The sequence below is a fragment of the Chelonoidis abingdonii genome, chromosome 11 (assembly GCF_003597395.2).
Source record: "Chelonoidis abingdonii isolate Lonesome George chromosome 11, CheloAbing_2.0, whole genome shotgun sequence".
Classification (NCBI taxonomy): Eukaryota; Metazoa; Chordata; order Testudines; family Testudinidae; genus Chelonoidis; species Chelonoidis abingdonii.
The window spans coordinates 21,594,294-21,622,031 of record NC_133779.1 but is presented as its reverse complement, the minus strand read 5'-3'; the positions used below and the strand labels follow the sequence as shown (position 1 = coordinate 21,622,031).

At 48.0% G+C, this 27,738-nt stretch overlaps 1 protein-coding gene across 4 annotated transcripts; it reads right to left on the bottom strand.

Annotated features, from left to right (window-relative positions):
- Positions 1–298: 298 nt before the first annotated feature.
- On the bottom strand, positions 299–27,738 carry ZCWPW1 (zinc finger CW-type and PWWP domain containing 1). Of its 4 annotated transcripts, none has more exons than XM_032762951.1 (15): positions 27,634–27,738; positions 25,002–25,282; positions 23,475–23,553; positions 22,109–22,175; positions 19,124–19,275; positions 18,342–18,470; positions 17,562–17,678; positions 16,327–16,447; positions 12,300–12,375; positions 10,951–11,055; positions 6,275–6,358; positions 4,968–5,043; positions 3,694–3,758; positions 2,612–2,651; positions 299–1,674 (listed from the first exon to the last, which is right to left on the bottom strand). In XM_032762951.1, the coding sequence occupies exons 2-15, from the start codon at positions 25,269–25,271 to the stop codon at positions 1,364–1,366; spliced, it is 1,692 nt and encodes a 563-aa protein (XP_032618842.1). In that variant the 5' UTR covers positions 25,272–25,282; positions 27,634–27,738; the 3' UTR covers positions 299–1,363. The 4 variants fall into 4 exon arrangements, with proteins under 4 accessions (XP_032618842.1, XP_074926477.1, XP_074926478.1 ...); XM_075070376.1 differs by having other exon boundaries at positions 6,275–6,355; XM_032762952.2 differs by lacking the exon at positions 2,612–2,651 and having other exon boundaries at positions 1,499–1,674.

Below are 27,738 nucleotides of genomic sequence, written 5' to 3'. Positions count from 1 at the left end.
CAGTATCAAATTCGCTTACAAAAAAATCCAGGCAATCAAAGCTTTGTTGTATCAGGAACCTAACTAAGTGTGTCGAGATTTAAAGAATCACATCTTCTACATCCTGGGAACGATTCTGGATTCCCTACATTCTGTTTCCCAGGCCCCTGCAACTCCCTTTTTTCCTTTCAAATATCTGTAGATGATCACGTCATGTCTAAGTCATTACTGAGTCAAGCTACTCTGATTGGTGTGGATGGGTGTGGAAAACAAGCGTTGTGACGCAACATTAAAAACAATGGAGTTAAAGACACCGTAATGAACCAAGAAATGGATTTTTATCACGCTTTAGCTTATCTACAACCAGGTAACAAGAACCCAGCCTGCCTGCAGGATTTTATTAACGTGTAAACCATTACTTGTAAATGAGTGTTTAACCTGATGGCGGTCACAGCCATAAACTCAAGTCCTAGTTCTGCCACCTTTATTCAACCCTTAACCTGGGCTAAATTCTGCATGAAATTTATCTCTGTGGATAAGATCTATTTATGTCCACTTATGCCTTCAGAGGGTTGGTTTTCTCTACAGGGCAAATTTCACCCTAGTGGATGAATAGAAGCCAGTCTTTTTTACAAGTTTGTAACAAATAAACATAAAACCACAAATCCAGTAACTAGTTAAACACAACAGTAGCAACTAGGAAGTCCAGGTATCACTGGAGTTAGAACATAACAGATTATAGAACAGGAGCATGGGAATCTAGATCAAGGACTCTGATGATGCCAAATGCTTTCAGATCTGGATACCCAGTTCCTGTTGATTTTACCATCCATATTCATCAGACGACTCTGGAAATCTCAGCCTTAATGTACCACTTTTACAAAAAAAAGGCAACAATTTAGACACAGGAGTCTATCGGTAGCTAATGTAAATCCGTGTAATTCCACTGACGACGCCAGCTGAGGATCTGACCCCGTCAACCAACCCCCATCAACCAGTTCCTTGAGTGATCAAAAACTGTTTTTGTTTTGTTTTTTAAATCACTCATTGCCAATGGAATCTAAGGAAACGACACACTACATGAGGCTGCCAGAATAAAACAAGATCCAGCACCGTAAGTTTTAAGAAAACAGGTCAGGTCACTTATTGTGGATTTTTCCCCCTATCTTTACAGATGAATATTTGAGAAGGGGGAGAGCTGGATGTTAAAATCCACATTTGCTGTCCCAACGGTCTCAGATCTTCATCAAACATTAACCAAGTTCAAACCAGATTGACTTTCCTACCGGCCACTTTTCTGAAGCACTTTCTAATTTTTCTCTAATCTCCACTACCTTCAGGGAGGTAGCTCTGGTGGCCCATGGCAGCTTTGTTATTTCAATGGCTACTCTTCAAACAAGACCAAGCAACTCTCTTCCGACGATTCGTTTTTCTCCGCTTTCTGGCTCCCACGTGCTTCCTTGGCCTTCTCCAGCTCCCCCAATTCTTGGAATTCCTCAAAGATCTCATCACTGCTACTTGACCTTGGGTGGCTCCTGGTGGTATTGTCTTTCACCTGCAATGTCTTCACCAGCTCCAGCTTCAAGCTGTCATGACGGGACGGTGTCAGGTTAACTCTGTTGCCTCCTGCTGCCGATTTCGGCTGGCTGGATCCTGAGCTGTTGCTTCCCAGAATGGTGAACTTCTTCTTAAGGCCTGCAAAGAAGAGAGACCAAACGCAATCCTCAGAATACGACAGGGGAAAGGAAGAATTAATCATACCAGAGACCCATAAACCCTCCCCTCCTCTCCCAGTGGGAAATCAAGTGATGAATCAACATAGCCTCATAGATCAGGATTCTCCAAATTCTTCCCACAAGATCCCTATGGCACGGGGACAGAACATGAAGATGAATCCCTTAAAGGCTCCATTACTACATGAGAACGGCCGTACTCGGTCAGACCAATGGTCCATCTAGCCCAGTATCCTGTCTTCCGACCGTGGCCAATGTCAGGCGCTTCAAAGGAAATGAACAGAACAATCATTGAGAAATCCATCCCATCGTCCACTCCCAGCTTTTCTGATTTGCACTCCTACTCCAGTGCGTTTACACTGCTCCCCGCGGTGGCTGGGAAGGGATTCTGATCTCTGGGTCCATTCAATCCTTGGCCTCATGGCTGAAGTTGCTAGCCAGGAGGCCAGCTGGTGCCAACCATGATGGGAGGGAATTGAACTGAGACTAAAGCCCTCCGTTTCCAATTGGACGCAACCAGATCTATCCACCTACAGATTCCGCCTCAAAACTCTCTTTTATCGTATGCTAAGACATCTGCCAGTCATGCTAACCCACACTGCCTCATTGTCTGCTTGTATTCATCCTTCTGTCTGTCTCTACCTCTTGTCTTAGACAAACAAGACTGTAATCCCTTTGGGGCAGGGACCGTCTGTTTGTTCTGCGTTTGTACAGAGCCTGCTGCCTGAAGCAGATACAAATTTCATCCTGGCTGATTTGGACAAGAATACATGAGTTTAAGGCAACTGAAAGTCAACTTCCCAATTCCTCCTGTTCCGTGAAAGCCAGGATGGTAGGAGGTACTTTACCTTCCTTGGCGTTGAAAGGCATGGCAGCAGTAGGTGGGTTGTATCACTAACCTTTCAGAAAGGTTTTCTCCTCGAAATCTGAAGTCGCAACCTAGAATCCAAGTATTGGTTAGTCAGACATGAAAAAGAATATATATATTATACTGCCATGCTGGGTCCAGCTCCGACGCCCACACTTTAAGCGGGTGTTGACCAATTGGAAAAGGTTCAGAAAAGAGCGACGAGGATTAATTCAGCCCCATGGCCTCTGTTATGCCGGGGGGGTCAGACTAGATGAGCATAATGGCCCCTTCTGGCATGATAATCTATGATCAATTCGTGGTCTATCTAGCTCATCTGAGATGATATGATCCTAGTCCATGAAGAGCTGCCTGGGAAGAAGATTTCTGAAAAGGGCTCTTTAGTCCAGCAGATGAAAGCAGCGCAAGATCCAATGCATGACAAATGCAGGCTGGAACTAAGGGGTACGTTTTTAACAGGAAGAGTAATTAACCCCTGGAAATACTGACCGAGGGACGTGGTAGATGTGCCAACACCTGACATTTTTAAGTCACTGTTACACTGTAAGCTCATTTTCTCTGTTAGGGGAGCGCTGACTTAAAAAGAAATGAATGGATCGTACAGTTCCTTGATGCAGCTTGATGTAGTCCTCAAAGCGCATTAATGAACTGTTAATCCAAATTAGCAGGGTCCACTTGGACAGCTAGCTCATGCCACATTCAGACCCCATCATGCTGCAAACTCATTGTTCATGTAGACAAGGATCTAAGTGACTTATGCAAAGTCACAGAGTGAGTGAACCGAACCTGGGTTTCACAAATCCCAGTATTTTTTAGGAAGAAATCCAGTTTTTTTTTAAACTCCTCAATTTAAAGACGCTGCAGCAGTCAGCCGTTGGAACTCCTCCTGCTTTGGTCTGCGAGATCTTCTCTTATTCGCTTGTATAAACTAAGCAAACTGAGCATCTCCTAGGGGCTAACAGTCCAATAATCTTTGTGGGCATGGTTGTAGCTGAAACCATTAGTGATGCATTTACTATATGGCATTTTTGTTAGGGTGGGTAGGGGGAGAGACGGAATCAATGGAAACAAGAGAACAAACCCCTTTCTTTTCCCATCTCTGGTTTGACGTACCATATTCTCATTTCCATCACAGGGCTGCTTCTCTTCACTGGGCTCTTGGGCCATGTTGAATAGCTCTAGAAGACAAGAACAATAACTTGCTCTCCAGAGCACACGTTTTAACACCTTATGATAAACTTACTGCAAATTTGAACCAGCGTCAAATCCTAGCAGATGTATCATTATTCCAAAAGAGAGCGCCACTGGTGGCAGCAAGCCCAGTGGGGCGGTGGGGGGACAAAGGAGGCACTTGCCCCTCGGCCCGGGCGATTTAATACAGAGGGAATAAAACCAACCTGCTGCTACTTCTGGCCACAGGGCCGCACGGGTAGTTCCTGCTACCAATTTCGCCCTCATGCAGTTCCTTGCCATGCCACAAACTGTGTGTGGAACCTTAGGCAAATCACATAAATCTCTCCGTGCCTTGGTTTCCCCATTGAAAAATAGGAGTGATTAATAAATTCTGAGGCCCGATGGGACCATCACAATCCTGTAATCAGACCTTGTTTAAAACAGAGGACGCTAATGTTTCCTCTGAGTGAAAATCATGCTATAGGACAACAACACACAAGACTTAGCGGGGACTCTAGCCATTAAATCTGCCTCCTTAGCCCCTCTGAGATGGGAGTGCTGAATGCAATCCTGACCCACTGCTAGATAAACACCAATGACCGGAATTACCATTATTTTTAAACGAGCTGCTTTACAATTGCACCAAAGGTCCCTGCCTGAAACAGTTTACAGTCTAAATAAACAAACAAAGAATGACTTGAGGTTCTGCAGCCTGTGTCATACAGGAGGTCAGACAAGATCATCATTAGAAGGATGTTGAAAGACTGGCGAGGGAGCAGAGAAGAGCTACCAAAAGGATTGGAGGGCTGAAAAAAATGCTGGCGAGTGAGAGACGTAATGAAGTGTGCTCTGTTTAGCTTCTGAAAAGAAGATGGAGAGGTGACTTGATCGCGATGTAGGGAGAAAAGATGGGGTACGAAAGGGCTCTTTAATCAAGCAGAGAAAGGCGGAAAAGAACCAGAGTCTGGAAGCTAAAGACAGACACGTTCAAATCACAAACAAGGCACTGATTTTTTCCCCATGTGGGTGATTAACTTCTCAGGGCAGCAGTGGATTCCCCACCGCTTCCTCTCTTCCGATCCAGACTGGAAGATCCTTTTGTCCTGCACAAGTTAGTGGGATCAGTATAGCGGGACCTGGGTGAAATTCTTCAACCATCTGCCATTTGACCTGGGGGATATCGAGGGGGAAAGCTCCAGGCTACAGCACGATACCTTCCGAGTCCTTGTGAGCTTCAAGCAATCCTCCCTCACTGGATCGACTGACAAATCCAAATCTCGTCACTCTCTCCTGAGGGAGGGGAAGAAAAGAGAAACATCTGCTGAAATCCTGGGAGCCGTGGGTGGAGTCCACTGAGTGACTGCCCCCTTGAGAGGCCAAACAACCAGGATTTAACAAAGGACTTAACTCCAAATGCACAAATGGAGCAAAGGTCGTAGGCTCAACATGAGGGACCGCAGACAGAGAACTCCGGACAAGACCCACTGCTCCGAGAAGGCATCTAGGTGTTTAGAGGACACTGTGTAGACAAGAGACTGGGAAACGGCCCCATAGCCATAAAGAACCACTACCACAGTCTGAATAAGGCCCTCTTCTTCCAGAACCAAAAGCATCTACACAGGGTGTTCATCAGGCTCAGTGACTCAGGAATAATTCCTTGTGTAAACAAGCTCAAGCCTCCTCATCTCAAAGCATCATATAACCGTTGTATGATTAACCTTCACCATACCCCTCCGAGGGAAACTAAATCATCGGATGCTTGCTCAAGGAGGAGTAACAGGGGAGGAGAACCCAGGAGTCCTGCCTCCCAGCCCCCCTGCTCCAACCACCAGCCCCCACTCCCCTCCCAGAGCTGGGGAGAGAACCCAGGAGTCCTGGCTCCCAGCCCCCTGGCTCTAGACCACCAGCCCCCACTCCCCTCCCAGAGCTGGGGAGAGAACCCAGGAGTCCTGCCTCCCAGCCCCCCTGCTCCAACCACCAGCTCCCATTCCCTCCCAGAGCTGGGGAGAGATATTCCAAGCTCGTCCTCACTCAGGCTTTAGCCTATATCCCAACAAGCTCAAGTTATTAGCATCACAGAAGATGAGCGATGTGTGTGGACTGGGTCGAGTTAACATAGGGTGACCAGACATCCCGATAAAATCGAGACTGTCCCGATACTGAGGCGTTTGTCCTGCATCCCGACGCAATTTGTCCCGATATTTTGCAGCACTCTGCTTTTTTATTTTTATTTTTTTCTTTGCTCTGCTGGCAGCACTCTGATGGGTTTTATTTTTTGCTCAGCCCCTCCTCTCTCCCCCATGTGTCCCGATATTTTCTTCCTCTCATCTGGTCACCCTAAGTTAACAGGAGCACTCGATTGACCCAATACAAGTAACTACACCGTGAAGATGAAGCCTATCTGTTCCCAGATCCAAAGAGCAAGCAAGCGTTACCCCCCTCCAACGCCCACAGGGAAACCAGCAAAGATGCTGGGTGGATGCTGATTGGTCTGACCTCAGCAGTCCAGCGGTGTTCATACCTGAATGCTGATCCGCTCAGCTTCCTTCGCCATCCTCACAGCAGAATCCAGTTTCTGGCGGTAATCTTTGCTCCTGAGCGTCTTCTGAAAGAGCGAGAGACAGTTGGTCTTCCTGTGGTGCCTAAAATGTGTCAAAACTTTCTCTCTGTCACTGCCCCACCAGGGCCAGTGACAATAAGAAAGACACAGCCCACTCTTCTGTGAAGGGGCAGAGCATAAATCTTTCTGGTACCACCAGCTCCTTGCCAGGGGAAAAATTCACCCAAGAGGAAGAGCACCAGCTGTTTGTTCGACTGTCTAGCACAATTGGGTCCTGGTCTGTCCCCCGGGAGAAATCGGGGGACACTAGGTGAGGGGGGAAGAGGAATGAGAGGCACACAGAGCCCTCCGGTATGAGGCCAAAAGTCTCTGAAACAGAGACAGACTGCATGGTGGCACACACAGAACCCCTGAGGGGGAACAGAGGGATCCGAGGAGTGGGCCACTATGTGTGGGACCCTTTTGCTGTATTAACTTAGCACCCAGAAGGTCCACTCAGGGATTGAGGCCCCAGTCTGCTGGACATGGCTCAGAGAGCGAGAAACAGTCCCTACACCAAAGAGTGTACCATCTAGACAAAGAACTGAAGCCAGAGCACCAGCAAGTCCTGCTGACCCAAAGGCCATGGGTACGATGAATCATAGGACCGCAAACTGACACCCTTGCCTTATCTAGAAATCAAGAGGAAGCACATTTCCTAAACGGCTACGCACCAGCTGGTTTTTAAAAGGACTGAAAAAATAGACCAAAGCCATAAAAAATGGAGGGGGAAAAGAGGCAGAAAAGAGTCTCGCGTGTGATACAGAGCGGCAGGAACTAGATCTCCCTGCTCCTGACCCAACCTCCATGGCTGTGGGTGTGCGTGGGCCTCGTGCATCAGTGCCGGAGAGTTTTCCCCAGTGGTGCCGGTAGGGGCAGCCCTGCCCAATGCCAACTACTTAAGCTGTGAGTGAGGCTATAAACTGCAGAGATGCCCCATCCCTCCTCCAGTTCTTTCACACCAAAACTCAGTAGCAGATGCCGACGCATTGGCTAAGGAAGGTGAGTCATACAATGGACGTGTGCAGTCCAGCCCAAAGACCCAACGGTCATCAGAAGGTAGGTAGCTTTTTTTATTTCTTTGAGTCCATGACACGGTAGCTGATTCTTGATCTGATACGCCAGGAGGAGGGACTTGGAGTCTCCTCGGAAGATGGGCAGCAGGACTGCCTTGTCCACATTTGCCTCGATGCAGCCGACAGTGAGTGAAGTTTGGTGACAGTGTGGATTGACAAACGTCCACAATTGAGAGGTGTGCCAGAAAGGCTGCCAAAGCTGAGGTTGCTCTGTTGGAGGGCGCTGTGAGTCTATCAGGAGGCGTTACTCCCATGGTGATGCAGCTGGGGATCCACATGGAGAATCTCCGAGTTATCAGACGACGTGCCTCATGCGTTCCATGTGTGACACGAAGAGATGGGAAGATGCCAGGAAGGCTTTGTTCTGTCCAGTTAGAAAGCCAACGTGCGAGAAACACTGAGTCTGAGAGGATCTTCTCTTATCCCTGGTGGTATGCAGCTTTGGAAAGACTGGGAAGGTGGACAGATTGGTTCATATGTACGTCAGACGCCACCTTGAAGAGGAATTTGGGGTGTAGCCTAAGCTGGACTTTGTCCTTGTAGAAAACTGTGTACGGTGGATCCATGAGCAACGCATCTAGTCTATTGGCCACTAAAAATGTGACCATTGCTGATAGGTGCAGAAAAGAGCATACTGCGTAGGAAGGTCCGTAAGAGCAGACAAGACCAAAGTCAAGTTCCAAGATGGTGTTGGTTCTCTGATCACCGGGAATAATCCATTGAGACCTTTCAAGGATCTGATTGTGATCAGGTGTGGAAAAAACAGCCTTGGCATCTATTTGAGGATGAAAAGCCGAAATGGTCGCTAGACACATGTTAACAGAGTTGAGCGTTAAACCCGACTACTTAATTTGCAAAAGATGGTCCAGGGTTGTGTGAATGTTAGCCTGAGTTGGAGACACATGATGGAGAGCCATCCAAATGGAGAAACGCTTTGTAAGTAGTTCCTGTGGAAGGTTTCCTACTGTTAGAGAGGATAGTTCTGGATAGCTGTTGAGAAATGGGTTTCCCCTACACACAACCACTGATGAACCATGCTGTGAGGTGCAACAGTTGAAATTTTGGGTGCAACACTCATCCACGGTTCTGCATCAGGAGGTCTTTGGCCGCTGGTGACAGTAAGGACAGATTGCGGAGGTCTGAACACCACGTCTGTCTCCACCAAGCAGGAGCTATACAGATTATTCGGCTGTGCTCTTGCCTGAGTTTGATAATGACCATCAGGAGTACTGGTGAGAAAAAATACAGGAGGTCCTTGTCCCACGGAAATAGGAAAGTATCCAATATCGATCCAGGGCTGTGAGATATTCTGGAGCAGGAATGGGGACTATGCTAACTGGCAAGGAGGTAACAAGAATATCCTGCTGCTAGCCTGTACATTCTGAGTCACCAAAGAATATTATGTAAGGTCTTAAAGGCAAGCCAAGGTCATGCAAGGTCTTAAATGAAAGGCAGGGTCATTTGCATCATTGTGAAATGCACATACAAATATTACGTAAGGAGTTATGTATGAATGTATGCTAAAAATGAGTTCCCAAAGTCCGTGTTAAGGCAGGTTTCTCCAGACAAAGGACGTTTATTCTACCTGTCTCTGTCAATCCCCACGTAAAATAAGCATTATAAGTTAACATGAGGAGCCGTTTACACATGAAATCAGCAGGGGCATGTGAATGCGGCCGGTAGGCAGCACACTCGAGATCATCCCGACTCTGAGGCATTAACAACGCGCTTTGGAGAATATAAGGAGAAGCCAAGAGAGACACCACTTTATCCTACATCTAGGATGTCATCAGGCAGTGTGATTACATTCATGAAAATGGGATCTCAGCCAGGCTTGGTTGCAATGCTGCAAAGGATATTTGGGTAAGATAAACTGATTTAGCCTGTTTAGTCTCAAGAACCATGTTACAGTTTTATTTTAGATATAATCCTTCTGTTTCCATTATTCTTGGTTGCTATCTCTTAAATCTTGATCTTTGTTAATACACTTACGATTGGTTTCACTATAAATATATCTCAGCGCTGTAGTATTTTACATGGCAAGCCTGAGTTGAATCAAACAAGCTGGTGTTTTGGGGAGTGTGAGGGCTGGACGCTACAAGGGAATGCTTAGAAGGGCATGGGGATGGGAGTGCACCTATTGTTAACCTGCAAGGCAAAGGAAAAGGAAGAGGAGACTGCTGGGCAGCTAACAGACCGGATGTGTCTGGGAGAGGACACCCAGTCTTCCTCTTGCTGCAGCTGGGGCGGGGGGGGAAACAGTGACTCCCAGTCCTGGGTAGCCTAGAACCATCACAGGGACATCACCTGTTCTGTCAGGTTGCAAATAGGTCCATGGACAGAAAACCTCCTACATGAAACACTCAGGCCAGAATGTTTGTGTTGAGAGACCAAGCCTGGTCTAAACTGAAGGATCTGGTCAGATGATCCATTAATCCATTTGGATACACCAGTTCCATAATCGACTGCCTCCTGGACCTGGCACCACCTTAAAACATTGCTGTGGCGTTGTGAAACCTGGGCCCTCTGGCCTTGGATGTGGGACTGGAATTTCAAGTGATCCACCCCGTCATCCAGCCCCAGCTTCTGGAGGAGGTTTACAGATCCCCAAAGCATGGGGTTGTGCTCCTGACCATCTTGGCTAATAGCCATTGATGGACCTATCCTCCAGGGGCTTATCTGTTTCTTTTTGGAAAACAGTTAAACTTTTGGCCTTCACAACATCCCCTGGCAAGGAGTTCCACAGGTATCTGTGTATCGTGTGAAGAAATACTTCCCTTTGGTTGCTTTAAACCTGCTACCCATTAATTTCATTGGGTCACTTCTAGTTCTTGTGTTACGCAAAGGGGAAAATAATACTTCCCTATTCATTTTCTCCACACCATTCATGATTTTACAGACCTCTAGAAAAGAGACGAGCAAGAATAGATGTGATAGAGTCCCAGGCTTTTTAATCTCTCCTCATTCAGAAGCTGTTCCATACCCCTAATCACTTCTGTTGCCCTTCTCTGCATCTTTTCCAATTCTAAGATATCTTTTTTAAGCTGGGGTGACCAGATCTGCACACAGTATTCAAGATATGGGTGTACCATGGATTCATTATGAAATCTTCTGTCTTTTTATCTCTCCCTTTCCTAATGGTTCCTAACATTGTTCGCTTTTTCGACTGCCGCTGGCCATCGAGCAGATGTTTTCAGAGAACTATCCACGATGACTACCAGATCCTTTTCTTGAGTGTGAACAACCTGATTTAGGCCCCATGGTTTTGGTACATGTAGTTGGGATTATTTTTTCCAATGTGCATTAATTTGTACTTATCAACACTGAATTTTGTCTGCCATAGTTTAATGAGATCCCTTTGTAACTCTTCGCAGTCTGCTTTGGACTTAACTATTTTTGGAAATTTTGCATCATCTGCAAATTTTGCCACCTCACTGTTCACCCCCCTTTTTCCAGATCATTTACGAATGTGTTGAACCGCACTAGTCCCAGCACAGATCCTTGGGGGAACCCACTATTTACCAAACCCAGGCTCTCTGTGGAAAACTCATGGAAGTTCCTCAGCATGGTCGCAGAGATCCAGGCGCGGCTGACAGATTGGCCGAAAAACGTCACATGGTACTTGGACTGAAAAGAGAAATGGACAGGACTGAATTAACTTTGGTTCAGATTGTTACATTAACTCCTTGGAGACAGACATGGTAGGTGAGGTGTCCCTGCTAAATCCATGCTGTCTGGTTGAGGTCCTCAGTGAGGTAACCCTTTCAGTGGCATGAAAGGTTTGGTTGGCATGGGATTGCAGGGGAGATTACAGAGAGAGCATCCTTTGTTCTGTGAGGCTGATAAATGACCAGCCAAGGTGTATATGGACTCAGCAGAAGCTGTGTCAACCACACCGGTAATATGAGAAGATGGGGAAGTCTGTTATACATGGGGGGGGAGGTATGGAGGGTGTGACAAAGTGGGAATGTTCTTAATGTCTTCTCTGAACACTGTGTGTGTGCCTCAGTTTCCCCTATGCATTTATTAAGTATCTAGGTGGTGGGATAAGAGGGTGTGATTGTTGCAGAGCCTTGCCAGTGCGATGCTGTTTGCACAGAGAATGGCCGACACTCTGTCTCCTGGCAACTGATGGCCTGGGCCCCTCCCTTGTAAAGGTACCAGCTGAAGGTGTTGGAGAACAAAGAGATCAGGTGGCCTCCTAGCCCGGGACAGAGACAAAGGCCAGAAGAGGGTCTGGAGAGTTTCAGTTTTGAGCTGGCTGGGGAAATGGAGGGGGGCCAGACGGGGCTCTGGCCTCCCTGGCCCCAAGATGGACCTGACTGAGGGGTTCTGTTGTCTGTACCTACAAGCTCTGTTTTGGATTGTGTTCCTGCCGTCTAATAAACCTTCTGTTTTACTGGCTGGCTGAGAGTCTTGTCTGACTGCGGAGTTGGGGGGCAGGACCCTCTGGCTTCCCCAGGACCCCGCCTGGGCGGACTTGCTGGGGAAAACTGCTCCGAGATCAGACCCAGGAAGGCCGAAGCTGAGTAAGCTTCTTGCCCTGGAGACAGTCTGCGCCGAGAGAGGAGGCTCCCCCAGAGTCCTGCCTGGCTTCGTATGGGGTAGTTCCAGAGCATTGCCCGGTGACTCCGTGTCAGAGGGGTACACACAGAGCCCTGCCATGAGAAGGGGAGGTGGGGACAGGGGTAAGGAGAATGGGGGGCACACACAGCTCCTGGTATGGGGATGGGGAGATGTAGGGAGTCCCCAACATAGAAGGGGATGGGAGGGTGGCACACAGGGGGCTTGTTGGAGGAATGGCCCCCGCTGGTGGGTGTAATGAGTTCACAAAGTGTGTGACCCCCAGTGTAAAATACAATACCGCTTACAGGAAGAGAATCTAGCCGAGATGAAAAGAGGAAATACTCCCCGATGTCAGGGTCACACTCCACCATGGCAGGCCACCTGCATGCACAAGAAAAGGGGAACAGTAGTTCAGGTCGGGCCATTAATTTTCTGATTTCCTCTGAGAAGTTAACACACAAAAAGGTGGGAGTTGCTTTATGTGGTACCAACGTTTAGAGCACTGTCCAGTCAACCTGCTCCGTCCATCCCTGAAATCAAGGATCCTCAGAAGAGCAGGATGCAATGAATAAAATGTGAGGAAGGGAACAAGATAGATACACACAGCCAGCGGCTGTGTTTTCGACTGTAGTCCACTCCCAGGAAGCCAGCTGGCCTCTGAAAAGTCACTATCGTTTTCTAGAAGGGTACTAGAAGTGGGAGTAGTGCAGTGGATAACACATTTGTGGATAGTGGATAGTGGATAACACATCTGTTGACATGACGATCTCGGAGGTAGCCCAGCAAGTTGTGTTGGTAAAGAATATCTTCCAGAAAAACATCCACACAGTCTGAGCTCCTTCTGGGCTTGTCTACACTATCGCTAAAGTTGATGCAACTTACATCGCTCAGGGGTGTGAAAAAACCAGACACACACACACACACACAAATGTAAGTTACATGGACTTAAAGCGGTGTCTCCTGCTGACATATCTTCCATCTCTTGGTAGTGACGGTAGTGAAGACAAGCCTTAAATCTCTGAATTATTTCGGGGGAAGTCCCATGCCCGGTGTAATACAGCAGGCCAGACCAGATGATCACAATGGTTCCTTCTTGCCTCTGAACCTATGAATCTCTGAGTCGACAGTGCACATTTCTGGGATGTCGTTCTGTTTCAAAAGGCCTCGTTGGCAGGTTTAGCTATCCCAGTATAGCTGTGCTGGCAAACCCTCTACTGTGAACGCAGATGTATCATGGCAAAAGCACTTACGCCAATAAAGCTTACGTTGGTTCCCCTGAACTGGTATAGGCATGGTTATCCCAGTAGAATTATGTTACATGAAGGCTTTGGATAGGTCTACATTACAGAAACTATCTTGACAGAAGCCTGGAGGGGGACGGAGCCTATCCTGACCATCAGGGGCAGCTCCAGGCACCAGCGCAGCAAGTGCGTGCCTGAGGCAGCAAGACACGGTGAGCGGCCTGCCGGTTGCTGTGAGGGCGGCAGTCTGGTGGCTTTCGGCGTCATGTTTGCAGGAGGTCTGTCGGTCCCGCAGCTTTGGTGGCAATTCGGCAGCAGGTACGCCACAGGCAGGGCCGCCCAGAGGATTCAGGGGGCCTGAAGTCTTTGGCGGTGGGTCCCGGGGCAGAAGGATCCCCCGCCACAGGTCTTTGGGGCACTTTGGCAGTGGGTCCCGGAGCAGAAGGACCCCCCTGCTGCCGAATTGCCGCCGAAGACCCGGAGCAGAAGAAGCTCCAGGGCCCGCAGAGCAAGTGAAGGACCCTGCTTCAGGGGCCCCGAAAAACTCTCCTGGGGGCCCCTGCGGGGCCTGGGGAAAATTGCCCCACTTGCCCCCCCACATCTGGGCGGCCCTGGCTGAAGGCACGGGACTGGCAGACCTCCCACAGGCATGCTGCCGAATCCGTGTTACCAGCAGACCTCCCGCAGGCATGTTGCCGAATCCGTGTTACCAGCAGACCTCCCGCAGGCATGCCGCCGAATCCGCGTTACCACCGGACCTCCCACAGGCACGCCGCCGAAAGCCACCTGACTGCCGGGCTTAGGGCAGCAAAATACACAGAGCCGCTCCTGCTGACAAAGGGGGGGTTTCTGTTGCTGTCGGAACATCACCTCCCCAAACGAAGTTAGCTATTGGCATGTCTACACTTCACACGCTACAGCGGTACAACTGCCCCGACTGACGCAGTTAAGCCGACCTAATTTTCTGGTGTAGATCAGGCCTACCTTAACAGTCACAGCTGCGTCTACACTAGGCTTTTTCACCCCCCCGACAAAAGCTGCCATGCTGACGTAACTTTTCAGTATAGCCCAGGCCCTTTCCTGGCATAGCTCCATCGGTTTAAAAAAATAAATGAATCACACCCCTAATCGACATCCCTGTGCTGGAAAAATGTAAGTATAGCCTCGACCTTCTTGTTGCTAAGGTCCTGAGGTTTAATAGCCATCTGCCATCATAAAATCTGTAAATTCACAGGCCTGGTAAAACTCCCGCTAACAACAACGGGAGAGGAACTGGGAGCTGTTCCCCATTTAACTTGTGTAAGAATCAATTGTCTTTTAAGCACAGTGCCCTTAAATTTCAGGCGAACGCCTGCTCATGCATGGGTCTCCCTGCATGCATCGCCCTGCGGGGGCAAAGCACCTGGGGGAGGCTACGCTGAGCAACGGAGATTTGCCAGCTTCCCATCAGGGGAAGAGGCCTGTCTGTGTTTTTCAGCTGAAGATGGCAGCTGCGGCTGCAGAGTGCCCAGAAAGGCCAAGGGACACTTGGACGGCGCAGCAAGGGATTCCAGCAGTCAGCTGTTGTAAAGACCCCAGCAAGCCAGTCTCCACTGGAGAGTTTTTCGCTGGCATCTCTCTGATCCCACCGGTGTGGAAGAAAACAAGATCATGTGGGAGGCAGGCCAGGCCCTCTGCACTGCAGCTTGTATTCCCAACCTCTGGCTCCCCAAGCAGGCGTGGGCTAATGAGCCAGTCCCAAAATGGAACGTGAGCACACCGTGCTGCCACGCAACTGGTATCTGTTGGCATTTCTAGTCTCTTTCACCTGTGAAGTTCACAGGACATCTGAACACTGATATACACATATTACACGGGTATCACTTCCCCCACTGTTGAGATGCATCCACCTCTGGGGTGGAATGAGGCAGCTGTTTATACAGGGATCTTTCACCGAGATGCAGCCACCTTTAGGGTGGGGCAGCTGTTTATACAGGGATCCCTCGCCTGGCGCTGAGATGCAGCCGCCTCTCGGTCAGAATGGTGATACAGGGAACCCTCATCCCGTCCTGAGATGCAACTGCCGCTGGGCAGGATGGCTCCTTATACAGGTATCCCTCACCAAGTGCTGAGATGCAGCCACCTCTGAGGTGGTGCACAGGAGCAGATAAACGGTGCACACCAACACGGCTTAGCACTTTGGGGTGGGAGATGAAGAAAGATTTTCATATCCCATTGAAAGTGGAAGGGGGAATTTGGGGAAGTAAAACAGAACGAGCAGTGGGAATTTTACTTGTGAAGTGTAGATGTGATCTTTGGTTTTACGTCTGACTCAGAGGCCAGCGGCACCAATAGTTCCCTATGTAACACCAGAGGCCATGGGTGGGAGGGATTTGGAAAGGTACTGCAGTGGGACTCACCCATTGATTCACAGCTCTGCCTCAGACTCTGGGTGGGAGCCATCTGGGGTCTGTCTTCACGGAAGAGTTAGCCTGAGCGATCAGCCTAGCCCAGGCGTGAGCAGCCACTCTGCAGAGCCGTATCTGAGGTGCTGAGTTCTCACCGGTGCTGAGATGCCCCGTGTGTCGCCAGGACTTCAGGGGCGCATCTCATGGTCCTTAACACGCCAGTAAGCTGAGCCACTCCATGATTCGTCCCCAGCGAATTGTGGGCGAACGCGAACCTGTCTGTCCTTCTGAGCACACCGCCAGGCCAGATTCAAAAGCACCACTGCATGTGCGGACGGCAGCCAAGATAGGGGAAACACCCGAGTAAGAGCCCAAGTTATCTGTGCAGTGAAGACGTAGCCCCAATGTCTCTAGGCCCCAGCTCTTCCCCATTCAGAAAAATAACCCTGTGCTTGTCTTATTTATTGAGCCTGTGAGCTTGCTGGGGCAGGGACTGTCTCTCACTACCTGTTGGTGCAGTGCCTGATCTCCAATGGTGCCACCGTGTTCTTTTAAATTATTTATAAGAGAGGAACAGCAAGAGGCCTAAATCAAGATCAGGGCTCCCATTGTGCCAGGCTCAGCGTGAGAGACAGACATTATCCCAAGGTCTAACTAGACAAAGGTTGGGAGGAGAAACTGAGGCACAGGGCAGTGACACCTACCATGGATAGCCAAACTGTTTGGCCCAGATGATCGACCCAGGCACGTAGGTAGCATAGACGACCTCGTTTTCAGATCCCGACCACGTCTCCTCGGGTACATCGCAGCTTTTGTACTGCAGGTCTGCAATAAACGAACTGTGTCAACTGTCACAGCTGAGTGGGAAATAGCCTCCCCTGGGGAAAGTCTGAGAATTGTGACATTTTGTTTAATCTCGCGTTGGGGGTGCGAAGTAGAAATCTCAGAATTTTTCGTGAAATGAAAGATTTCATTTCAACCTTACCATATCGTTTTGTTTCGATTCATCTAATCTAAGATAATGTAATATAACATAATGCAAAAGTCAAACTGGTAACGCCAGAACGAAGCGTTCAACCTTGCCGAAATGAAACCTGTGTCGCAATGCGAGACTAAAGAAACTCAGTCTGTTTAGTTCAAGGAGCAGATTAAGACGTGACTTCATCAGAGTCTGTGAGCACCTGCATGGGGAAAAGGTTTCTAATACTAGACAGCTTTTTCAATCTAGCAGACAGGTGGATTTTCCAGCATTCGGAGGCTTTAAACGAAGACTGGCTGTCTTTCTCAAAGACCTGCTATAGCTCATACAGAAGTTATGCAGGAATCCTTGGTGAAATTCTCCACCTTGTGCTACACAGGAAGTCAGACTCTGTGCTCAGAATGGCCCCTAAAACGTCTATGTATCTGTTTATCCTCAGCTAGTGTAAATCAGCATTGCTGGCTGCACTGAAGCCAATGAAGGATTTGCTAATTCTGAATGCCAGGACACTTAGAGGAGAAATCCTCCTGGCCTGTCGGAGCAGAAGCAATGGAAAGGTGATTTTTGCCTCAGAATTGCAATCAGGTTGGATCTAAAGCCTCAGCACCAACCAGGACAAATTTCAAGAATTCTCAGCTCTTGCAACCAGCCCTGGGTTTTCAAAAGAGAGCGAAACCTATTTCCAAAGGGTTTCCAAAGCTCTCAGGCCAGCGAGAAGGAGAGCTTTTGTGGAAAATCCAGCCCTAAACGGCCCTTGTTTGTGTGACTAAATGGGAGGAGAATGGCCTGGAAAAGCTGCTTTCTAGGCCCTACTGTGGAGGATTTTTGTGACAAGGACACTTGTGCTTTAGAATTTAGACTGAAGCTAACAAACCTGTTCCCCCCGACAACCAATCAAATAATCACTAGCAGCTTGGGCTAGATTTGAGCTGGTGACCTAGAGGCTGCTCTCCTGTTTACCTGTGTTTTGGCTGCACGTCCAGTCTTCAGGAAGAACAGAGGGATCTGTATCACTGCTAAGACGCCGCCATTTCTCACAGCTGGGATAAGAACACTGGACCCACGCCACGCACTGATCTACAGCACAGCCAACACAAACACACAGCAGCTGCAGGCCCACTACGAGCGCCCTGCACAAACTGGAGGCTCCAAAATCGGACGTCAAAGGCAAGGAACCGGCCGCAATATAGTTAATCTCAACATCACTACACAGGGTGATTTATGGGCATCTCTAATTTGATGGAACTATCTTGGGTGAGCTAGCCTGGACCAAGCCTTTGTGTGGCAGACTACATGATCACAGAGGTCTCTTCTGGCCTTGGAACCTACAAAACCTGTCAGTTTCCTGCAGTGCCACAAGCTTCCTCTCTGTGCCTCAGTTTCTCACCTGTACCATGGGGATAACCTACCCCACAGAGCTGCTGTGAGGATAAACACATCAAAGAGTGCGATGTGCTTTGAGAGCCACTGATTTCTAAACTTGGGATTATTAAACTACGAAGGCCATTTTTATGCTGAACGGGAACATTCCTACATCATCCAGTTTAAATTCACACCTTTAACTAATCCAGATTAATTTCCTTGAATGTAGACAAGGACTGCCCATGGTTTTGGAAGGTGTGGGGCCAGTGCCAAATTAAGTGCTGGAAGTCGCCAGGTTTCTTCAATTTACACCCAGGCTTCCCTCTCGGCCCCTCCTCTCCCTGCATTAAACTTTCAGAAACACGGGCCTGAGCTCACTGAAAGTGCTTTCTCCTCCTTCCTCCGTTTCCTCTTGGTCAGCGATCAGGGTGTAGCCTTGAACTATTTTCTTTGGCTCTCCTTTCTGGTGACGCTTACGCCTTTCTTTGTTTGCTTCCGGGCCCTCATCTGCGGGCAACAAAGAGAAAACACAAGACTTCAAAACACAGACAAGGGCTGTTGTGACACTGCAGGCAGTGGAGTTATTCTTTGTCTGGATGGGAACTCCGGTTTCAGTCACTCATCCCAGTGGGGGGCATGGGGGGAGTGTCACCTTCCAGCAGCTACTTTCTTCCCTCTGTAAAAATGCTCCAAAACCTCTGTTAGTCTATAAGGTGCCACAGGATTCTCTGCTGCTTTTACAGATCCAGACTAACACGGCTACCCCTCTGATACTTTTTTCCCTCTGCGTCCCCACTGGGCTTGAAGAACTAAGGCAGAAGTCTTCCCACATGGCAGGTCAAAGTCACGGGCCTGCTGGTAGGTGACAAGTACTGGAGCACACGTCTCTCATACTTAAACTCCTCCACATCTCTGCTTCCATCCGGGGAAACGCACTTCAGTGCAGAGGGCTAAAATCCTACTTCAGCCCTGGCTTAAAGAAACTGCCTGCTGTTATGTGTGTCTACTGTGTTCAAGGAAACAAGACTTTGTGGACAATCTTGGTAAATAAGCAGGATTGCACCAAAGAAACACCTGACTTGGCTCATCAGTTTCTCATCCTCAGCCGGCAAGGCCCTGATCATTGGCCATATCTGTCTTTGCACACACAAAAGACTTACGTGTTTCCTTTCTCATCTTGTTTAAAGAAAGTTTATTGCGTTTCTTTGCTTTAGGCAGAGGATCTTTTAGGTCCACGGCAGAGACTGTTCCTTTCGGCTCATCGCTGTGCGGTACCAAATTCCCTGCAGGTCGGGATGTTTCGGAAGTCTCCCTAAAACAAACGTTGGCGAGGATCAATTCATGATTGTTATTTATCGTTTGGATTACCTGCTGGGGCCGCACAAACACACAACAAAAAGACGACCTCTCGACTCACTGTTCACAGGAGATGAATCTGAGTATCTTAAAGATGACAGTACACCTGCTTTTATCAATGAGAGAGAGCGGGCATGGAGCTATAGATAGATCATATTAGTCAGTTACACAGTGCAAAAAAGATATGGAAAGACAACAGTTCTCATTTCACATCCGTTTTGCCCAGGGCGTGAGAGGGGGATCGAGTCTCTGCACCCCTTTGAATATCCTGCTTTTTGGTTTTTTCTCACACAGTTCCTTTTGGGTGGATAATATTTTTACAGAGAACATGCACCATCTAGAGGCCAGAGCATATCTTACGCTTCTAAAGCGGGTGCATTTCCCTTCCCGCTCTCCCTGCAACAAACGAAGTTAAAAAAGGCAAAAGGTCCCAGTCGATAAACTAAACAAACATGAGGAGGCTGGCTTAGTTATACGCAATGCCTGGGAATGGTAGCAGCCTCATGCTCCGCGCGAATGGCAGCGACACACATTTGCGTTCCTCTGGTGATCACAAGACACTCGGCCCATTTTAACTGAAGGCGTGATGAGGACATTTTAATTGAAACACAGTCACAGAGAAGGGAAGAAAGAGGCAAAGCCAGGATGGGAATTTGGGAAATCTGACATCCAGTCCTCTGTTCTCACTGCTAAACCTTCCCCTGCCGCTGCTCTAACGCCACTCTTCTCCCACAGCCAGGGATAGGACCCAGGAGTCCTCCTCCCATTTCCTCCAGCGCTAACTACCCTACCAGAACTCTGACTAAGACCCAGGGATCCTGATCTCAACTCCCCACTGCTTTCTCTAAACAGCTGAGCACTAGAACCCAGGATTCCTGCCTCCCAGCCCCACCGCTGCTCTGATTCACAAGAACGAATGGAAATATGGATTACTACTATCGATTACGTCTAAGGTGGTGGGACCCACAGGCCTCTCGTGTGCCAGGCACAGTGTGTACACACCGTGAGAGAGACAGTCCCTGCCCAAAAGCATGTACAACTCCCCAGAAACCCTGTGGCAGCTGACGTCAACCTGACATGTCACCAGTTCACATCCCCGTTTCTATGTAGATCTGAATCACGTTTTAGCAGAACACCGGCTCAAAATGTTGACACTTTCCCCAATTCGGGAGGAACATGAGTGTCGAAATATCAGGATTTCACAAGCCGACTGAGTCCAGTTCGAGGGCGCGGCCCTTTTCTGCTTCACAGTCTGGGCCCAGGATATGCGGGACGGGAACTCTGGGTGACCAGTCTTCTCAGAGCCAGCCACTGGAAGTCAGGACCATCCCAACCGCAGGAGCACTGCTCCACCCACCCTCCCTCCCTTCATGGAAAGAAACACACAGCAGCGGGTGGAGGTATCGCACAACCCTACCAAAACAAGACCCTCCAGCACACGTGGGACCCTGCCTCTGGGGAGAGGATGAACACAGCACTTGAGACCAACGTTAGTCACTTACTAATATAACAATACCTAGCTCTTACGCAGTCAGTAGATCTCCCCACGCTTCACAAAGGAGAGCCGTTTTCCTTATATTTTTACGAGGGTGATGAAGGTGGGATAAGACCCTGGACAGAACAGAAGAGAACTGCCGCAGGACAGAAGGTCCACTGTCTGCTTCTGAATTCCTTCTGCTTTAACCTCAGTTGTTAAAGTTCCCAGCTGCTCTGGTTTTTCCAGACTCTCTTCCAGGTAACAGGCCCCCTCGTCTCTCCCTCCCTCCTTGGCCTTCTCTTCCTTGCTCCCCTGACTGTTCACACGGGCCTGACTCTGTCACTCTTTCTCATGGGTTCTTTTCCCTCTGTTTCCATGGCTACAGATAAGGGATGCCTCCCCTGTGTTTGCCCAGCTAGCGCTATTTGGAAACAACTAGCTAGAAGGAGGAGAAGAGCATATTGTGTAACCTTGGTTCACACACCTCATAGATAGGCTTTATGCTGGGACTTATGAAATTTGGGCCAGATCCCCCGATGGTGGCGATCTGATTCATTGACTCATAGACTTTAAGGTCAGAAGGGACCATTATGATCATCTAGTCTGACCTCCTGCACAACGCAAGCCACAGAATCTCACCCACCCACTCCTGTAACAAACCCCTAACCTATGTCTGAGTTATTGAAGTCCTCAAATTGAGGTTTGAAGATCTCAAGCTGCAGAGAATCCTCCAGCAAGTGACCCGTGCGGTAGAGGAAGGCAAAAAACCTCCAGGGCCTCTGCCAATCTGCCCTGGAGGAAAATTCCTTCCCGGCCCCAAATAGGGCGATCGGCTAAACCCTGAGCATGTGGGCAAGATTCACCAGCCAGCACCCGGAAAGAATTCTCTGTAGTAACTCAGATCCCATCCCATCTAACATCCCATCACAGAACACTGGGCCTATTTACCTGCTAATAATCAAAGATCAATTAATTGCCAAAATTAGGCTATCCCATCATAGCATCCCCTCCATAAACTTATCAAGCTTAGTCTTGAAGCCAGATATGTCTTTTGCCCCCACTACGCCCCTCGGAAGGCTGTTCCAGAACTTCATTCCTCTGATGGTTAGAAATCTTTGTCTAATTTCAAGTCTAAACCTCCTAGTGTCCAGTTTCAATGGAGTTACACCAGTTTACGCAAGGCGGGGAACTCACCCTTTGGCTGAAGGACGTATTTCTGAGGGTAACTGGCCCTACAATCTTAATGCAAGGCTTAATCCAATATACTGCAGGATAATGGGGATTGATTGCCCAGGGACTGATATACACTCACTTCTTTAAACCTTGTGGTTCTGCTGCTTTGGTAGCTTCTGCCTGGCGAAATGGCCTCTTGGACTCTTCTGCAAATTGAGATTAGAGCTCACACATTTTATCATTTCAAAGTGTGCCTAGATGGTTATAATCTCATGACACGTCACACTTTTAAAGGTTGGATGTCGATCCAGCTAATTAATTGGGTTACAGAGGGAAATGCATTTCCGGGGGCCGACAGATTTTCTGCACGCTGTCATTTCAGCTAGACAGGCTGCAACCCTGTAAAGTGACTCGCTGCGGCACCCCTTAAATAATAATACAAATCAATAATATCTAGCACTCATCAGAAGAGAGCTCAAAGTGCTTTACAAAGGAGGTCAGTATCATTATTCTCACTTCACAGGTGGTGCAACTGAGGCACAGCACAGGGAAGCGATTTGCCCACGGTCACCCAGCAGGCCACGTCTCCTAGTCCTGGGACGGTGCTCTATGCACTAGGCCACACTGCCGTTAAGTTTTCACAGGCCCCAGGTTAAGCATGTGCTTGAGTCTTTAAGATGATTTATTTGCTTTAAGGCCAGAAGGGAGCATTATGATGATCCAGTCTGATCTTGCGCCTAACACAAGCTGTGAATTCCTACCAAGTGATTCTCCTGCAGAAAGTCGGGCCAAGTCTAAACTAGGAAAGTTATGCACTGGTGATAACCAGCGATGTTTGCTAGCACAGATCAGGACTGGCATCACTCAAAGTTAGCTTGCAATACAGGGGTGTTTACTTCTTTATACCTCCAGAGGCATAAGGCGGACCTAAAATCAAAAACACACCCACAAAATATTTAAGCAGGAAACTTCACATGCTGTGGGATGGGGACAATTCATGATGCCTTGCTTCTGACGGAAATGATTTCTCAGAGTCAACATAAAATGGGGGGAGGGTCCTCTTAATTTGCATGAAACTTTACGTGCTCTGGCAGGCCGAGATGCCCCCAGCACGTTGAGAGCCCGAGACAAAAGCCATGGCATGGTGATTCGGGCACGGTGGCCTTTGTTTTGACATGCCAAGGGAACAAGATTGTCTTAACTGGGCCCCAGGCCAGACCCTCACCTGGTATAAATAAGCCTAGCGCCGTCAAAGAAGTGATGTCAATTTATTCCAGCTCACGATCAGAACTCATGATGTTTTTAAACCGCTGAAGAAGCTAAAATTCTAGCTTTCAGGCACATTGAGGACATGTTTTAGTCCGTTAAAAGAGACAGGAAACAATTCATATCTACAAAATGTCTGGCTCATCCAAATAAATACTTCACGGGGTACCAATTTAGTTGTTCTCATTTGAGGTTTCCCGTGATGAGCTGGAGTTGCTCAAGAGGCCCTGAAGACTTACCCATGCACTCTTGCAAAGACTTCTGCAGCACACTCTGGACAATTTCCTCAAACTGCAAGTCAGTGAGGTGACACATCTCCTAAAAACAGAGGCACAGGCAAGGCAGAGTGAGTGGCAAATGGCATCACGCATAACAGCTGGACTTAACTCTAACAGAGATCCAATAAGGGTTCTTTTAATTTAGCAAATTCAGAGCTGCTACACGGGCTTCTGTTTGGGATTAAGCTCCTGGACACCACCACCCTCTGAGAAGTTTCCATGATGTAGGGGCTTCTGAGATTGCTTTTAGGGCTACATAACACCATCCTTTGCTAATATTTATTTTCAGTCTCAAGCCGGGACATTATCATTAATGGCGCTGTCAGAGAGACACTCCAAATCCTGGGAAATAACATTATTAATATTTAACGCGACAACTTAGTACTTTTCCTACCGGAAGCACTTTGCATGCTTCAATTCTCAGAGCACCCCTTGCCAGGTAGGTTGTTTGTCTGAGGGTGGACCCCGACTGTGAGACTAGGTACCTGCACAGATGTAAAACGCTCAGCATGCTACAGTAGTCAAAATGAATTATAACATTCAAAAACAAGTCAGAGAATACCTCAGCCTCCCTGGTCGCTCAATTACAGACCTAAAAGTCGCAATTCTCCAACAAAAAAAACTTCAAAAAGAGACTCCAACGAGAAACTGTGAAATTGGAATTAATTTGCAAACTGGACACCATTAAATAAGACTTAAATAAAGACTGAGAGTGGAAGGGTCATTACACAAAGTAAAAACTATTTCCCCATGCTAATTTTTCCCCCTACTGTTACTCACACCTTCTTGTCAACTGTTTGAAATGGGCCATCCTGATTATCACTACAAAAAGTTTTTTTCTCCTGCTAATAACAGCCCATCTTAATTGATTAAGCAGGGGGAGCTGTGTGTGTGAGAGCGAACACCAGAGAACTGCGAGCGAAGGCAAGGAGAGAGCAGAAAAAGCACCAGAAGCACAACTCCGGGAAAATGCTAAGGGAGCGGAAGCTTCTGAGGCAGAGTGCTGGTTGAAAAGAGGCTTGAAACTGTGAGAAAACAAGCGGATACAGGACTTTGTACGTTCTTTGTAAATAAACAGGATTGCATCATTAAAAAAAAAAAAACCACCTTCATCATCACTTGCTCCTCCTAATGGAAGCAAACCAATAGATACTGAAAATTGGCTAACCATTCAGGTTAAAAAGGGGTAACAGCAGATTACAAAACAAACATCCCCCTCTCATAGCATTGATTTCTCATCCTCATGCAAATAACCCCAGGAAGCCCCAAATACAGGCTAGCGCTTGGGATCAAGGGGCAATGGTTTGTTGATAGCATGGGATTCAAATATATTGCAAACATTTTTTTTAAATAGCTAATCATATCCATCTAATGCTTAACACAGAATGTGTAGGGAGATTTTATATGCCAGTTTTTAGAGATGCAACTACATAGGAACTAATGAAAGGAAATTTGTATTCATGTTATGAGATTCTGATGTTAAATCACCTTAGCTGACGCTTTGGTTAAGCTCCTTTTGGGTTTATTTTCTACATCTTGGGGTGTTGCTGGACCTTTCACGTGGCCCGTATCCTCTTCCTTTGCTACCCTACATTTCTTCCACCGCTTCACATCGATGTCTGGATGGCCCTGGCTCAGCGTGTGGATAATGGCCTCTTTTGCCCTTGCAACCCCCTTCTTCACATGATGCTCAGGGCCTTCCCTCAAAGAAAGGACATGGGGTTTTGCCAGTGGAGGGGCAAACGTTTTCTTCATCATCTTCCCAAGTGCTAAAATTAAAGCAAGAAAGAAACACAATGCAGCACCCCCACCACTTGATGCTGAAGCTCTGATCCTGTGGACACACAAAAGTTACACCTGTTTGTCCATCCCTTGAGTGCAGAATCTTAAATTGATTTAAAAGGGCCATACAGATTCAGGTTGCATCCAGACAAGCAGACACCCATTTAACTACCTCCTCTATTGCTTGTGGTCTTTACATGAAAAATGATCTTTTCTGTACTTAATATCTATCAATCTATTAACTGAATTGATTTCTAAATTGAAGCAGGTTTTGTGAGAGAAATCCCTTCTTTTCTTTCCCATCACGTAACTGTTTCCCAGTTTGCTGGTGGCACAAAGTGGCCAAGTGAATTAATGATCATATGTTAATTAAAGCCAATGGGCCTGAAACTCTGAATAAGGTCCCTTTATAATTCTAGAAACTTTGTATAAATGAGAAGCTCAAGAGCATCTTTGGTTGCTAGAATCCAAAGTCCACCTGGTCCAAAGACCTTTGCCCCACAAATGTATTTATTGTTAGTTATTACACTTATGTCCGTGTAAATAGAAAGAGGCGTAGTCAACTTACTGGAATTTCTTTGGATTTACATGGGAGTACATTACTATGCATTCTTTTCATTGTGTTAGCTGTACATACGTAACAAAAAGATGGCATCTGTTCCAAAGAGCTCATAATCTAAGGCCCTAATTCAGCAAAACACTTAAGATGTACTTAAACCCCGGTGAAGTTAGCGGAAATTAAAGACGTGGTTATATACTTGGGTGGGGAGGCGTGGGCTACGGACATTGGCACAAAGTTTGCCCTGATTGATAGCGAGCGAGCTAAATGTTTAACAATCTCTAGCACACAGGAATGTCGTGAGGATGAAATGTTTACATGCCTCTTATGGAACATTTGCCAAACCCTGTGGGCCAGATCCTCAGTTTGGGATGGGCGTTAATACGGCCTGCTAGGCCCAATTCTCCCCTCACACTGGGCCTCTGCTTTACACCAGTATACCTCGGTTGATTCTAGTGGAGTGACTCCAGATGTACACCAGTGTGAGGAAAAGCAGAATCGGGCCTGGATGTGCGGAAAGGTGGGATCAACAGGGCATCCCGTGGCTGCTGCGTTGTGCAAAACAGGGTGAAAACCATGCCCATGTTCAACTCCATTTCCACTAAACACCTGAACAGGAATAGGGGTGCCATATCTATCTATCTATCTATCTAGCATTGTTTTCTCTCCTCCTAAGCACACATCTCCCATGAGACAACGACTAGGGAGTTTTGAGTATTTGGGGCAACCATGGGTGGCCAAGGTCCACATTGGTACCTTTTATGAGGTAAAACAGATGTGATTTTTTAGACTTTTTGCCCCATTGGCATACCATCTTGGCGCTTTTCTGGCCAGGATGGGGGAGGCAAATAGACCCATTTTTGGTGCAGCTATGGTAGAGAATAGGGCATCATACTGATGCAAGAGGCAATGCCATGGCCCCGCGGCGACATCTTTCATGAGAGGAGAGATGGTCATTTGGGGGTTTGCTCCCTTCGGTGGGTGACATGATATTGGTGTGGTTTTGGTGTGGGGGCTGGATGCCATATTCATACAACATAGAAGGGAGGCAACCAGGCCCTATATCAACACCTTTCGTGAGGTAAAATAGATATGGGCATTTAGGTTTTGTGGCCCTCCAGTGTCTACATGCTGGCACTTTTTAAGCACAGGAGCATCCAGGCACCACATTAGTACAGGAAGCAACACCAAGCAGGGGCCCCCTTTTGACACTTTTATGGGGTAAAATAGACATGATTATAAAGGTTTTTTTGGCCTTCCGGTGAGATTACATTGGCCCGTTTTGTGTGCAGGGGCGCAATATTGACACAGGAGGCATCGCCAAGCTGGGGGCGACCAGGCCAACTTTTCGTGAGGTAAAACAGACATGGTTCTCTTGCTTAACTGGCCATCGCAACGCCATGTTGGCATGGGTCTCTGGTGCCATATTGACACGAGAGGTATTGCCAAGCCGGGGGCGACCAGGCCAACTTTTCGTGAGGTAACAGACACGGTTCTCTTGGTTTATTGGCCCTCTGGTGACACCATGTTGGCATAGGTCTCTGGCGCCATGTTGACACAGGAAGGCAGGCCATGCAAGGGGAGGGGCAAGTGAGCCTTTTCATGAGGTAAACCGGGTGTGGAGAGGCAATAGCTACCGAAATGGGGCGTGTTTGACCCAAGCTACGGTCTCTCTATTAGCCTCAACAGGTGGGGCCAACTTTGGCGCCTTTTTTCCTTCAGCGCCCCCCGCCGCCGCGCGCTCCCTGCCCCTCCCCCTGAAGCCGCGCGCGCGCGCACCTCCTCAAAGCGCCCTCGAGCCTCACGCGCGCCTAACGGCCCCTCGGGAAGGGGGAAACGCTAGTGCGCACGCGCAACCTCTCCGCCCGGCCGCCGCTGGGTTTC

Coding starts and splice junctions, on each gene's coding strand:
- ZCWPW1 (XM_032762951.1), bottom strand. CDS start 25,271: ATGATGAAGAAAACGTTTGCCCCTCCACTGGCAAAACCCCATGTCCTT. Junction 22,176..23,474: donor GTCTTTGCAAGAGTGCATGG/GTAAGTCTTCAG, acceptor CTCAATTTGCAG/AAGAGTCCAAGAGGCCATTT. Junction 11,056..12,299: donor CTCGGCTAGATTCTCTTCCT/GTAAGCGGTATT, acceptor TTCTCTTTTCAG/TCCAAGTACCATGTGACGTT.